We start from the raw sequence: 14,333 nt of genomic DNA, 5'->3' as shown, positions 1-14,333 counted from the left end.
CTTTTATCATGTGTTCTTACGAGGTTGAAATATATTGTGTAAAGTCTTTTAAAAAACTGTAACATTAAAATCTTGTAAACAGTTGTAAAGATTCATGCTATTGGTTTCAAATGACATTGGTCCTCCAAAGTCGCATATAGGAAATGTATGAAAAAGACACTCCGATGTCAAAGAATAAATGTCAAAGAATATGTAATCATTTGGTTGTAAGATGTGCCTTTTATAGTATGATTCACGGACCTTTCTTCGTTGGGCTTTAGTTTAGCTGATATAATTATTTGGTAATTAACCTTGGACTTACCTGCTTTGAGCGATGGTTATACTGGATTAGTTTGTTGTCATAATTTTAGTACACGTTGTCTTACAGGATTGACATCTACTCGGTTGGATCTTGTACATTAGAAGATACTTTAGTCATGTATAATATACTGGTCTTAGAGATCGGGTACATTAAAAAGTATATGCTTAAAGATATTTATCAGTTATATTGCAGAGAAATATAAACGATTAATAATTTTAACAACTATAGGTGTTGATTCATCTAAGTTGAAATTTGAAGATCTAACTAACAATCGAAAGTTTATTAGTACTTGAGTTATTTTCCTTACGAGTATATAGACTTGAACTAGTTGAAATACTAAATTTATCGATGGTGGGAATTAATTGATGTTATACTATTTTTTTTTTTGTGTAAATTGATTATAACCGGGTTGATTAACATTTTTACAATTTTGAATAGATAATATTTGGTTTTTGATTACTAAAATTTATTAAAAGTATTATAATTAGAAATTTATAATTGTGTATGCTTTTTTTTAGCTTCCGCATATTTTTAGTTTCTGCATATTTTGTTTACAATAATTAGTTTATTGGATATATATTTTTCTTAAGTTTAATATACCCTAAAATAATTCATTTTGATTCAATTTAATTTTAATAAAATTATTAAGTTAATTTAGTATATTATAAAGGAAAATTATACGTATGTATTATTCCATAAGTTATATAAATAACTCAATAAATGTGTTTAATGATAAATTTATTTGTTGGATATTATTTTGTTATTAATTAATTATGTCATTCTAAATTTAAAATAACGTCTTTAGTTTGTGTTTTATTTTCTAAATAGGAAAACAAATGTTACACTTTTCTGAGGTGGGATACAAAAGCAGAGATGAGAATTCAGCTCCCCAGAAAGCCGAGTGCTGACGTGGCAGAGTGAATTGTAGAAAATTTTTTAGAAGATTGTGCTGTATATGTAAATTTTGTAGGCATGCGGAAACCCGTGGAAACATTTAACAGGGTGGTTATATTTGACGCCTCAAAAGATAAAATTATATTCATCTAGTATCGGAAAAAATCATATTTTATTTATGTTTATATTATTTTTTAATTTAAAATTATAATATATATTATTATATTATTAAAAGAGAATGTCAAAGGAATGTATATTTTTAAAGAGAGTAAATAACAAAGTTTTTCCACTTTACGTCTTTGATTTGAGTTCTGCATGAGCCTGTCTTTATCACATCTTCATAGAATAGAATCTTAAATGTGGTTAACAACTATGAATGTCTACCTCAGTTGAGATTCAATATTTAAAGCTAACAGAGACCATATATGATTGGTTTTTTGTTTTAGCAATATTTAATCCCATTGGTTGAAAAGTAATTTTCTAAACAATACAAGTCATAATGTCCTAAACACTTCTTCCTCATTGATTCATAGTATTATTAATGGTAAGGTACATATTGCAAGAATGAACTTAAACTTTATTGGTGAACAAAATCTACCCTCTGATTTTGTTACGAACAAGATCCTAAGTTTAGTCCTTGCTAGAGCAAATGACCTTATTATTTGGTTGTTCTTACAAAGGCCTCTTAGATAGCCATCTACTGAACATGGCAAGACATTCTTCAGGTTTGTACTCTGGAGCTGTATGGCCTCCACCCTGAAAATATACCAGTACAAGCAATGGAATCAAGAACTACCAAATATGCTACACATACTTTATTCTCATTACACTTTTTAAATGGAATCTAGAATATAACCCATCTAGAATATACTTATGAAATGGAATCTATATTTGACCCACACAAGAGCAATAAGGAGAACAAAAAAACTTGCCTTCACAGTTGCAAATGTCATTCCATTGGAGTAAGTCCTGGTGTATCTATTTGCAGGAAAACAAAAATCAAAGACAAATTAATTAGCATTTTGGATGAATTAAGCCTGTTGATTATATAACTACAGTTAGTGGAATACCCTGCAACTTGGCCATTTGTATGCCATTGCCTCCAATCATCTACAATGGAGTAGTTTAAAGATTTGACCCATGCTTGAGTTGCCAAGAAAGGAATCAAAAGGTCATGATCGCCACTGTCAGCAATATAGAAAAGTTATGTGGTATGTGAAATTCAAACTATAGTTCAAACCTTATTCAATATGGAGAAAGAATATCGACCTGTATATGAGCGAACGATATAGCCCATTCTACTGAGATTCACGTGATACTCAAAACTGCTTGGGATATCTCTCTTGTGAGGTATATCGAACGTACAACGACGCCATTTTCCTATGCTTCCCTGCACCATGCAACCAAGACTAATGTTATATATGAACTTGTATATGCAATTGTATGTGGGAAATTTACTGTCATTTGTATCAACTACACCTGACGGATATGTAATGCAGTGCGAACACTATCATCATTGGCCCAGAAACCGCAGAGGAAGTATACATAACTCTGGATGGTAGTTCACAAAAGGTGTGTTAAACAACCAATGCATGTTATAGCAAATATATCACTTTACAAATATGCAAAGAAAAAAAAAACATTTGTGATTGAATGAGGCATGAAGATTACTCGACAGTTTAAGGATGGCAATTTGAGACGAGTGTTTAGGAAATTCGTGGTGGGATATTGCTTAATTAGTGATCTCCTCCAAGATGTTTCACTATCAAGCCACTCACATGATGGGTCCAAAATATAGGCACTGTTAATTCCTGATAAAGCCTATAACAATGAAACAATTATTGACATTGTGATTTTTTGTTATTAGAGATTCTACAAATGGAAATCTTGCAAGTAAAAATCAAATAAGCGTACCTAGTTGAATGACTCGATATCTCTAGAGCATAATACATTTTTGACGTCTACTTTTATGTACTCTCCTCTACAATTTTTTTGTAATGACTTTTCATTGTAACAAGAGAGTTTAGTTAGCATTTGATTTTCTTCAACAGAGTTTTTGATGAGAATGAAATTACCTGATATAATTCATCGGAAATAAGTCCCATTCCATGAGAATAAGGAATTCGATAATTAAAGTCGCTTCCAGTAGTAGCAGCATTCCCTAACAGGTATCCCTAAATAAAACAAAAAACATTTTAGGATAATTGTGGAATATATGATCAAGCAGTGAGCAGTTTTAGTATTTGCAGGAGATCTTACATCCGAATTTCCATGGCTTTTTAATGCAATCAATCATTGTACAAAACAAATTAATGTATGTAAGAAATTCACTCCTAAACTTCTGATTCTCCTCACAGAAACATTGTAGTAATAATTGTGGAAAAATGTATACCCAACGTCAAAGAGATACTTTAAGATGCTAACCTGGAGATTTATCCATGGTTGTACCCCTTTTTCATTTGCTGAAAACAAGAGGATTTGGCAATCACTAAACTTTCAACCAATCTATGTTAACCCAATGACGCTACGATATACAAATTAATCAGCTTCTACCTATGGTTTGTGGATCCACCATTTTGTAGCGCATAGAGCTTTTTCTTACCTTGTGAAATTTCTTGAACAATCACTGGAATAGGAATGCCAGAGTACGAATCGCCACCGATGTAAACTTCGTTTGACAAAAAAGTTGGATGATCAATCAGCCACTGCAAACAGTTAATAATCACTGTAACAACTAATACTTTTTTTTTTCCAAACAAAGCGAAAAAAAAAGAAAAACAAAAAAATTGTGATGATTGTGAAATAAAGAAACGAAAGAAAAGGATGAACACCTTCCTTAGAAATTGATGGGCCTGGCGAACAATTATCCAGTCACTTCGTTGAGCAGCAGACTCGGTTGTGGGATAAGTGAATCCAGTGAAAACTGGCAAGTCTACAAATATTATGCTACTAACCTACCAAAATTAGTTATGGTAAATATTAAAGACCAATAACTAAGCATAAGATAATAACAATAAATACAATAAAAGCTCAGTTTGAAGCAAGAGAAATGAAGAAGCATAATGGATACCTTAGTTCAAGAGTGTTGCCTGTAGAACAACTTAGGGATTGTTCCGTCATATTCCTCGTACTTAAAACCAAGAGGACCTGAAACATTCAAATACAGTGAACCTCAAAACCTCAGCTCTTGTTGCCTACTACGCAAGTATTCCGAAAAAGTTAAGTAAAAATTGGTAAGACTATGAATCGTGTATATGAAATGGTCGTGCATATATATATATATATGTTGGGAATAGTCCAAGTGTGAGTCAAAAAGTCCCACATTGGCTGAACAGATATTACCTATTTCAAAGACAAGACCAGAGAGGGCTGAACAGCCAGGGCCACCAGTGAGCCAAAGCATGAGAGGATCGTCCTTTGGATTGTTCTCTGATTCAATGAAGTAGTAGAATGCCTGCACATCCTCTGATTCACCCACTCCCACATATCTATTCAACAAATATAATGCGACATAACATGTCTATGACTTTCTTTCCCATGATCAGAAGTACTGGAATGTTTTTTTTTGTCTGACTGAGTTTAACGTATCCGGTTTCAAGGACAAAAGGAAGGGGTCCATCGAATCCAGGAAGGAACTTAACCGTGGAGCCACACCGTGCTAATTTTTTACGGTAATTTTTTATTATTTTATAAAAATTAATTAAAATTAATATTGAAGTAGTAAGAAAACCGGTAGGGGGATGAGTACGAGATTATACCCATTACTTGGTGAGGATAAGACAAAAATTTGATACCAGTTAAATTAAATCATGGGAATGAGGATGAATTTTTTTTTTTACAGAAATGGGTATGGGATAGCGAGATCTATCTACGCATCACCCGCTATCATCCCTACTCATATAGCTAAAGTATAACTAAAATATTTAAAAATAGTCTTTCATTTAAACATGGTTAATATGGAGAAGTAGATTTGAATATTTGTGTAAAACTATCTATTAATGATAAAAAGTATACTTAAATGGAAATAAAGGATAATATTATCATTTTGAGACATATATAACAAAACTTGTTGGTTTTTATAGTATTGTTCTAAAATTATATAGGAAATAATTTTTCAATTAGTTGACAAATTCTTCTGGATATATCAAGAAACACAAATTTCTAAAATTAGAAAAGAAAAGCAAAAGTTCTTCTAGATCTGTTACCCACCATAAAAATATTAACAGAAAATTTGTCTATATTTTTTACTAATGTCATACATAGAAAAAATAGAAAAATGTTCCATCATGACGATAAAGTATTAATTAAATGACTGATATGAATAGAAACATATTAACTGAATCATGTAATCTTCCACCAATAACTCTTACCACTTCTCTCACTCTTTTCTTCCTTATTTGGTTTGCTCTTCATCTCTCTTGAGCCAGCCATGGCACACAACACCGACATGCCACCTTCTTCTACGTCACCTCAACACCATGAAAGAGACAATGACAACCAGAAGGTTCCCTTCTACAAGCTATTCACTTTTGCAGATCATCTTGACGTGGCCTTCATGGCCATTGGCACAATCTCTGCCATGGCTAATGGCTGGTCGCAGCCTATCATGTCTGTCATTGTAGGAAAGCTTATCAACACCTTTGGCTCCACCGATCCATCAAATACCATCAAAGAGGTTTCTAAGGTATATGTGTGCATGCAATGAAAGTTTTTTTCGTTTCTTTTTATAGTATCTGCTCCAACGGGATGGGGAATACTCATAACACAGACAAGAATGGTTCTTTATGGTTCAAAATAATCCTGGTTATGTAAAAGGGTAAGAAGGAGGACCATTGAACACAGTCTTGGTCTTTATATGCAAAAGGGTTGTTTTCCTTGATTACTACATGCAAAAAATATTACTACTCTAATAAAATTACAAATTTGGCATTACGTCTAAAGTAACATTAACTTTATGTTTTGGTACTCTTATTTCAAATTTCAGGTTTCGTTATTATTTGTATACTTGGCTATTGCGAGTGGAGTTGCCTCGTTTCTCCGTAAGACGACACACGCTTCTTTTTCTGTTTATTTATTTCTTAGAGACTATATATTATGTTGTGTTAGTTCAGTGTCAGATAATTGCAGAATTTTGATATCAGGGTTACGGTGGTTTTGTTAAATGTTGCAGAGGTAACATGTTGGATGGTGACAGGAGAAAGACAAGCTGCGAGGATTCGAGGTTTGTACTTGAAAACTATATTGAAGCAGGACATTGCTTTCTTTGACACTGAGACAACAACTGGTGAGGTTATTGGGAGAATGTCTGGTGACACTATTCTCATTCAAGATTCCATGGGAGAAAAGGTATCATAATCCAAGATAATCTCAATTGTTATTATGGGTCATGGTCTGCAAGTATTACGTTAACTAGTCGAGAAAATTTAAACATCGATAATAATGATGAAAAAACACTGGCAACATAATATTGAAAAGAACAATGATAAACACTAATTTATGCTAACGATTTTTTTTCTGACTTCTCATCCTTTGTACTTACGATAAAAAATTATATTGATAGGTTGGGAAGTTTATACAACTTGCTTCAACTTTTATTGGTGGCTTTGTGATTGCCTTTGTAAGAGGATGGCGACTTACTGTTGTTTTGGTCGCATGTATACCATGTATTGTTGTTACTCGTGGAATTCTGTCCGTGTTGATGAGTAGAATGTCAAGTCGTGGCCAAGCTGCTTACGCAGAGGCAGGAACTGTGGTTGAACAAACAGTGGGAGCTATCAGAACAGTAAGTCACAGTCACACAAATTAGTTGTAGAAAAAAAAATGAATGATTTTTATCTAACCATTGTCCTTGAATTTCTTCTGCAATGTAACTAGGTGGCATCTTTCACCGGTGAGAGAAAAGCAATAGAAAAGTATAATATCAAGTTAAAAATTGCTTATAAAACTATGGTTCAACAAGGGATGACCTCTGGTTTAGGAATGGGGTTACTTTTGTTGATTGTCTTCTGCACCTATGCACTTGCAATGTGGTATGGTTCTAAACTGGTTATTGAGAAAGAATTCCAGGGTGGAACCGTCATCACTGTAATAATAGCTCTTATGACTGGCGGAACGTAAGATTTTTTCTGGATTTCACATAGCTTAGCATTCCTAATGAAGAACTGAAACCTGATTAATCTTTCTAACATTCGCAGGTCACTTGGTCAAACATCTCCTTGCCTAAACGCATTTGCCGCAGGACAAGCAGCAGCATATAAGATGTTTGAGACAATTAAAAGAAAGCCAGAAATTGATGCTTATGACACCAATGGTGTTGTCATGGAAGACATAAGGGGGGATATTGAACTAAAAGATGTTTACTTTAGCTACCCTGCAAGGAAAAATGTGCAGATCTTCTCTGGATTCTCATTATATGTTCCCAGTGGCACAACTGCTGCTTTAGTGGGTCAAAGTGGAAGTGGAAAGTCTACTGTGATAAGCTTATTGGAAAGATTCTATGATCCTGATGCTGGAGAGGTACTGATAGATGGCGTCAATTTGAAGAATTTTCAGGTTAGATGGATAAGAGAACAAATTGGGCTGGTTAGTCAAGAACCTATTCTGTTTGCAGCAAGTATCAAAGAGAACATTATGTATGGAAAAGAAGGTGCAACTGATGAGGAAATTAAGTCAGCAATAACACTTGCCAATGCCAATACGTTCATTGACAAGCTGCCTCAGGTGTAATAAATGTTCCAAAATCAATTCTCGTTTTAGGTTGCTTTCTTTTATTAATTCTATTAATGTGTTTTATTCTGCTAGTAGGGCCTTGAGACAATGGCAGGCCAGAATGGGACTCAACTTTCTGGTGGGCAAAAGCAGAGAATTGCAATTGCAAGGGCAATTTTAAAGAACCCAAGAATCCTTCTTCTTGATGAAGCAACTAGTGCATTAGATGCCGAGTCCGAACGTGTTGTTCAAGAAGCATTAGAACAAGCCATGTCAAAAAGGACTACTGTAGTTGTTGCACATCGCTTGACAACAATCAGAAATGCTGACACCATAGCGGTGGTTCATCAAGGAAAAATTGTGGAGGAAGGTTAAACGTGAATCAATTGTTTTTTTCTTTATGTGTGTATATCAAAAGTAGTTTGGGTCCATTTTCTATATCATGTTAACTCATTGTCGCAATCTATGAAAGAAAATTCAATTTTTTGAGACATCTTGGAACAAGGTGTTCACTTTTGACGCTTGGTTTTATTTGTAGGAACTCATGATGAGTTAATCAAGGATGTTGATGGTGCTTATTCTCAGCTTATTCGCCTACAGGAAGGAGCTACGGAAGCTGAGGGTAGCCATAATTCTGAAGCAGAGAAGTCAAGTAACAATGTTATTTTTGATAGTCACATAGCTAGATCTTCCACTCAGAGAGAAGTTTCATTAAGCAGAGATTCATCTAGTAGACACTCACATGGATTTACTCTTTCTCATCGAAGTGGGGTACATGAATCTGTAGAAATAGAAGATGGGGATGTTGAAAAAAGTAAAGGTGATGCTAAGAAGGTTTCTTTGAGACGTTTGGCCTACTTAAACAAGCCTGAAGTTCCTATGTTAGTGCTTGGATCCGTTGCTGCAATAATAAATGGTCTTGTCTTCCCTATGTTTGGCTTCTTGTTTTCCTCAGCAATATCTATGTTCTTTGAACCTCCAGAAAAACAGCGGAAAGATTCTAGGTTCTGGGCACTTCTATATGTGGGTTTGGGTTTAATTACTCTTGTGGTCATACCTGTGCAAAATTACTTCTTCGGCGTTGCCGGAGGAAAATTAGTAGAAAGAATTCGTTCACTGACATTTGAAAAGGTTGTCCATCAAGAAATCAGTTGGTTTGATGATCCTGCAAATTCAAGGTATGTTAGTAAGATATTTTAATTATTATGTGTTGCAATTTCTTATACTCGTCAACTAAAGGATATGAATCACTTTCCAGTGGTGCAGTTGGGGCAAGGTTATCTAGTGATGCTTCAACAGTGAAAAGTCTAGTTGGTGATACACTGGCCCTCATTGTGCAAAACTTATCAACAATCATAGCTGGTCTAGTTATATCATTCACTGCTAATTGGATTCTTGCTTTCATTATTCTGGCTGTGTCACCCTTGGTCCTTATGCAAGGATTTCTTCAGATGAAGTTTCTTCAAGGATTCAGTGCGGATGCCAAGGTTAGTTTTACTTTCAGTTTTGTTTGAAATTATGCATTATGGAATATGGATGGATATCAAGAGAATCTTTTGACTGCTGTGTAGGTAAAGTACGAAGAGGCAAGTCAGGTGGCAAATGATGCTGTTGGTAGCATCAGAACTATCGCATCATTTTGTGCCGAATCGAAGGTGATGGATATGTACCGTAAGAAATGTTTAGAGCCAGAAAAACAAGGTGTTCGGTTGGGGCTTGTGAGTGGTGCAGGATTTGGTTTCTCTTTTTTGGCTCTGTACTGCACAAATGCTTTCTGTTTCTACATAGGATCTGTTCTTGTGGAACATGGGAAAGCAACTTTTCCAGAGGTTTTCAAGGTGAAATAAGTCAACCAAAACCTTTCGCTCCATGCTTATTTTGATGTTTCTTTTGATCTAGTTCTCACCACAAAATTTGTGCAGGTCTTCTTTTGTTTAACAATAACAGCAATCGGCATTTCCCAGTCTAGTGCCTTGGCACAAGACACCAACAAAGCCAAAGATTCCGCAGCTTCAATATTTAACATTCTTGACAGTACACCCACCATTGACTCCAGCAGCAATGAGGGTAGAACACTAGAAGCCATTTCTGGTGATATTGATTTTCAACATGTCAGTTTTAGTTACCCAACTAGGCCTCATATTCAAATTTTCAAAGATTTGTGTCTAAACATTCCAGCTGGAAAGGTAGTCAACTGATACTTGGATATTTCAGTAATTAAGCTTTTGAGTTGTACAAATAAACTTTATCTGGGAACATGTAATGTAGCTACATTGTTGATATGAATGTGTTTGCAGACTGTTGCCTTGGTTGGAGGAAGTGGCAGTGGAAAATCAACAGTGATCAGCCTCTTAGAGAGATTTTACAACCCTCACACTGGACGTATACTACTGAATGGAATGGATATAAAAGAGTTCAGACTAAGCTGGTTGAGACAGCAAATGGGTTTGGTTGGTCAAGAACCTATTCTCTTCAATGAAAGCATTCGTGCCAACATAGCTTATGGCAAAGAAGGAATTGCCACAGAGGAAGAGATAACTGCAGCAGCCAAAGCATCCAATGCACACCAATTCATATGTGCTCTTCCCGAAGGCTATGACACCCATGTTGGAGAAAGAGGCACACAATTGTCAGGAGGACAAAAGCAGCGCATAGCCATTGCAAGAGCCATGCTGAAAGATCCCAAAATCCTCTTGCTTGATGAGGCAACTAGTGCACTTGATGCAGAATCAGAGAAAGTAGTTCAAGAGGCTCTAGATAGAGTGAGTGTGAGTAGAACTACAGTAGTAGTAGCTCACCGTCTTACAACAATTCGAGGGGCTGATATAATAGCCGTAATGAAAGATGGAGCGGTAGCTGAGAAGGGAACACATAATGAGTTGATGAAGATTATTGATGGAGTCTATGCATCATTGGTCGCTCTACATACGACTGCATCGTAAATTTCTTATCAAGCACCATTGCTTGGAAAATGGTTGGTTTCCAGAGACATGATCTTCTCATTATTTCAAATTCTCGAAGTAATAAAAGTAGAGGATGTGAATGTCTATGATTAGAAGGGAGTAGTGACGTTTTATAATGTTAGAGAAAAAATGACATTCTTTGTCATTCAAAAACACATAAAAGATGTTTTAATAACATGTTCAGGTACGATGATGGGCTGATTTGTCTTTGAATATGATTTAGAGTGTTAAATGTGATAATATTCAGCATCAAATACGACAATTGCTCGGTTTCTCTTCACCATTCTTCTCTTTCCATGTTAGTTCTATTTTTTATGTTTTTATGGTTTAAGCTATCTTTAAGGCTTTTTGAATGAACTTATGAAGCATCTTAAAGTATAAGTTTGTTTTCTCTGTAAGAAACTCAATACAAGCATCTCTACTGTTTCTTGCACCGCTAGGTATAAAAGCAACATTATCGGTGAGCATAGCTTCTATAGAGATGCTTGTATAGAGTTGCTTTTTACGTGTTGTGTATTTAATGTCACGAATAGAGATGTTCCGTCATATTCCTCGTACTTAAAACCAAGAGGACCTGAAACATTCAAATACAGTGAACCTCAAAACCTGAAACATTCCGAAAAAGTTAAGTAAAAATTGGTAAGACTATGAATCGTGTATATGAAATGGTCGTATATATAAGGATCTCCGACAGATATTACCTATTTCTAAGACAAGGCCAGAGAGGGCTGAACAGCCAGGGCCACCGGTGAGCCAAAGCATGAGAGGATCGTCTTTTGGATTGTTCTCTGACTCAATGAAGTAGTAGAATGCCTGCACATCCTCTGATTCACCCACTCCCACATATCTATTCAACAAATATAATATAACATAACATGTCTATGACTTTCTTTCCCATGATCAGAAGTACTGTAATGTTTTTTTTTTTGTCTGACTGAGTTTAACGTACCCGGTTTCAAAGACAAAAGGAAGGGGTCCATCGAATCCAGGAAGGAACTTAACCGTGGAGCCACACCGTGCTAATTGAAGGAAGAACAGTGACAACAGAAGAAGGGGAAGTACAAGGCCATAACAAATGAAACCAGAAGTACTGTAACTACCACTGAAGTTAGCCATTTTTAATGGTTTTTCCCTTTTGTCTACGGCTTTTCCATGGTTTTTAAACGGAGTTTGTGAGTCCTGGACGACAAGACACCATTGTTTTTAATTATTAATAATCAGTATTTCTCTGTAACACGGAATCACAGTCATATATATTATTTTTCATAGCGTTGGAAAGGTCACTTTGAACCGCAAACAAGCGACAGGCTCTGGTTATGTGTCGTGTCCATGGCTGGCTGTAACATTTTATTTGATTGTAGTTGGAAATATATGAAACCCACCATAATTCCAATTATTCTCATTTTAGTGAAATACAACAGGCTAGAAGAATACAATATACTAGATATACATTTTTCTGTAAAATAAAAATTTACAATTCTAAATACTACATATTTTAGTTTAATATAATAAAAACAATATTATTTTAATATAATAATTTAATTACATATGGGTTTATCCTTAATTATTAATATAATTAAATATCTATCACATATATTTAATAAATAAAAAATTAAATTAATATATAACTACTTTTTTTCTACTAAACACACATAATCTTTATTAAAAACTATATCTATCACATTTTTTTAGCTTATCTTATTTTTTAAGACTTCCTCTAGGATTTTTTTTTTTTTAGAAAATGCCCTTAAATAGATAGAAAGAATTACAAATGAAATTCCTAAATTGATTTGGAAAAATTACAAATTATTGATGAATTCAGAATTATTAGTTAACTTAATTAATTTTCTGATAATGAGAACTTTGTTTTCCATAATAATTTAATCTGATTTGAAAAAATTATGATCACCTATCACGAATAATTGTGTTATTAAGAACAGATGCAAGATGGCAAATAAATCAGTTCCCGTGGGTATTGCCCGAACCCGTCCCCGTTTTGACGGGAAATCCCCGCATTGACTGGGTATGGGTATGGGTATGGGGAATCCCTGACTTTTTCAGTTGGGTATGGGGATGTACATATACCCGCCATAATACCCGTCCCCGCCATATCTCCATTCTCGTTTAAATTATTAAAATATTCACAATTAATCAAGTAACTCTTATATATATATATATATATATATATATATATATATATTTTTTTTTTTTTTTCTTTTAATTATTTCATTTGTCATGAAACTCATTCTCATCTCTAATGTATTTTTTATCTTATCATAACCTTTATGTAATTATGTTAAAATGATGTATGTTAATAAAAAAAATATTATGCCTCACATTTGAATATTTATATTATTTTTTAATATTTTTATTTATTATAAATTTTCCTTTCACATGAGAATGTTTATACTCTCAATTTAAGGTAATATAAAAAAAAACTTTACTTATTATTATTATTATTATTATTATTATCAATTTTTGTTTAATTTGAAGAACTCTTTTGTTTCATTAAAATAATTTTCGATATTTTTCAACCTTTAAGTATATATGTTGATATTTGAAAAGTTTTCTTAGTTCTCTAAGATATTTTTCGTCTTATCATACCTTAGTTATACATTTGATTTCCTTTGTGTGATTTTTTTCGATAGTCTCTCAAATTATTTCTAAAACACACATTTGTTAGTTTTTTAATATTTTTATTTATTGTTTTTATTTTTATCATGTAGAATAATATTTCGATATATTCTATCTAATTATTTTTTATTTTATAACTCATTATTAATCATAATGTAATTTTTTCACTTTAAATTCTGTTTGAAGTGGTTAAAATTATATATATATATATATATATATATATATATATATATATATATAATGATATTTAGGAATAGTATATGATAATTCACTACAAGAAAAACATGAAATGGTGACTGATTTAGTCAGTAACCCATATCAGTCACTATTTTTCGTCATTGGTGGTAGTAGTTGATTTATTGTCTAAATCAATGACTAAATTAGTGATTGATTCAATGATCGAATCGATACTTGATTTAGTGACCAATTTAATTACTAATTTATTTGTAATTTAATGACAAATTTTTTGGTCACTAATGATATTTCTATTTAATTTTAACCACTTCAAACATAATTTAATAATTAGTTCTCTAAGGTATTTTTCATTTTATCATACCTTAATTATACATTTGATTTCTTTTGTGCGATTTCTTTCGATAGTCTCTCAAATTATTTCTAAAACACACATTTGTTAGTTTTTTAATATTTTTATTTATTGTTTATTTTCATCATGTAGAATAATATTTCGATATATTCTATCTAACTATTTGTTATTTTATAACTCACTATTAATCATACTGTAATTTTTTTCACTTTAATTGTATAAATAACTTTTATTTACTACAATATAAAAATTTAATGTAATTGCTATGAATATTTTTTTGTCACTATCC

General features: G+C 33.3%; 1 protein-coding gene and 1 pseudogene across 1 annotated transcript; one reads left to right on the top strand and one right to left on the bottom strand.

Annotated features, from left to right (window-relative positions):
- Positions 1–1,855: 1,855 nt before the first annotated feature.
- On the bottom strand, positions 1,856–12,083 carry LOC114187995 (annotated as a pseudogene).
- On the top strand, positions 5,572–11,136 carry LOC114187992 (ABC transporter B family member 9-like). Its single transcript, XM_028076461.1, has 12 exons — positions 5,572–5,879; positions 6,180–6,234; positions 6,366–6,541; positions 6,756–6,977; positions 7,070–7,308; positions 7,390–7,915; positions 8,000–8,273; positions 8,442–9,081; positions 9,162–9,390; positions 9,475–9,741; positions 9,826–10,089; positions 10,201–11,136. Exons 1-12 carry the CDS (start codon positions 5,625–5,627, stop codon positions 10,843–10,845), a joined length of 3,792 nt encoding a protein of 1,263 aa, XP_027932262.1. The 5' UTR covers positions 5,572–5,624; the 3' UTR covers positions 10,846–11,136.
- Positions 12,084–14,333: the final 2,250 nt, after the last annotated feature.

Source organism: Vigna unguiculata, chromosome 6 (genome assembly GCF_004118075.2).
Source record: "Vigna unguiculata cultivar IT97K-499-35 chromosome 6, ASM411807v1, whole genome shotgun sequence".
NCBI lineage: Eukaryota > Viridiplantae > Streptophyta > Magnoliopsida > Fabales > Fabaceae > Vigna > Vigna unguiculata.
This window is presented reverse-complemented; position numbering and strand designations above follow the sequence as displayed.

What these genes read in the sequence shown, in the direction of transcription:
- LOC114187992 (XM_028076461.1), top strand. Translation starts at nt 5,625, where the DNA reads ATGGCACACAACACCGACATGCCACCTTCTTCTACGTCACCTCAACAC. An exon ending in TGGAGTTGCCTCGTTTCTCC is followed by an intron (nt 6,235 to 6,365) that starts GTAAGACGACAC and finishes TAAATGTTGCAG; the next exon opens with AGGTAACATGTTGGATGGTG. An exon ending in GATTCAGTGCGGATGCCAAG is followed by an intron (nt 9,391 to 9,474) that starts GTTAGTTTTACT and finishes ACTGCTGTGTAG; the next exon opens with GTAAAGTACGAAGAGGCAAG.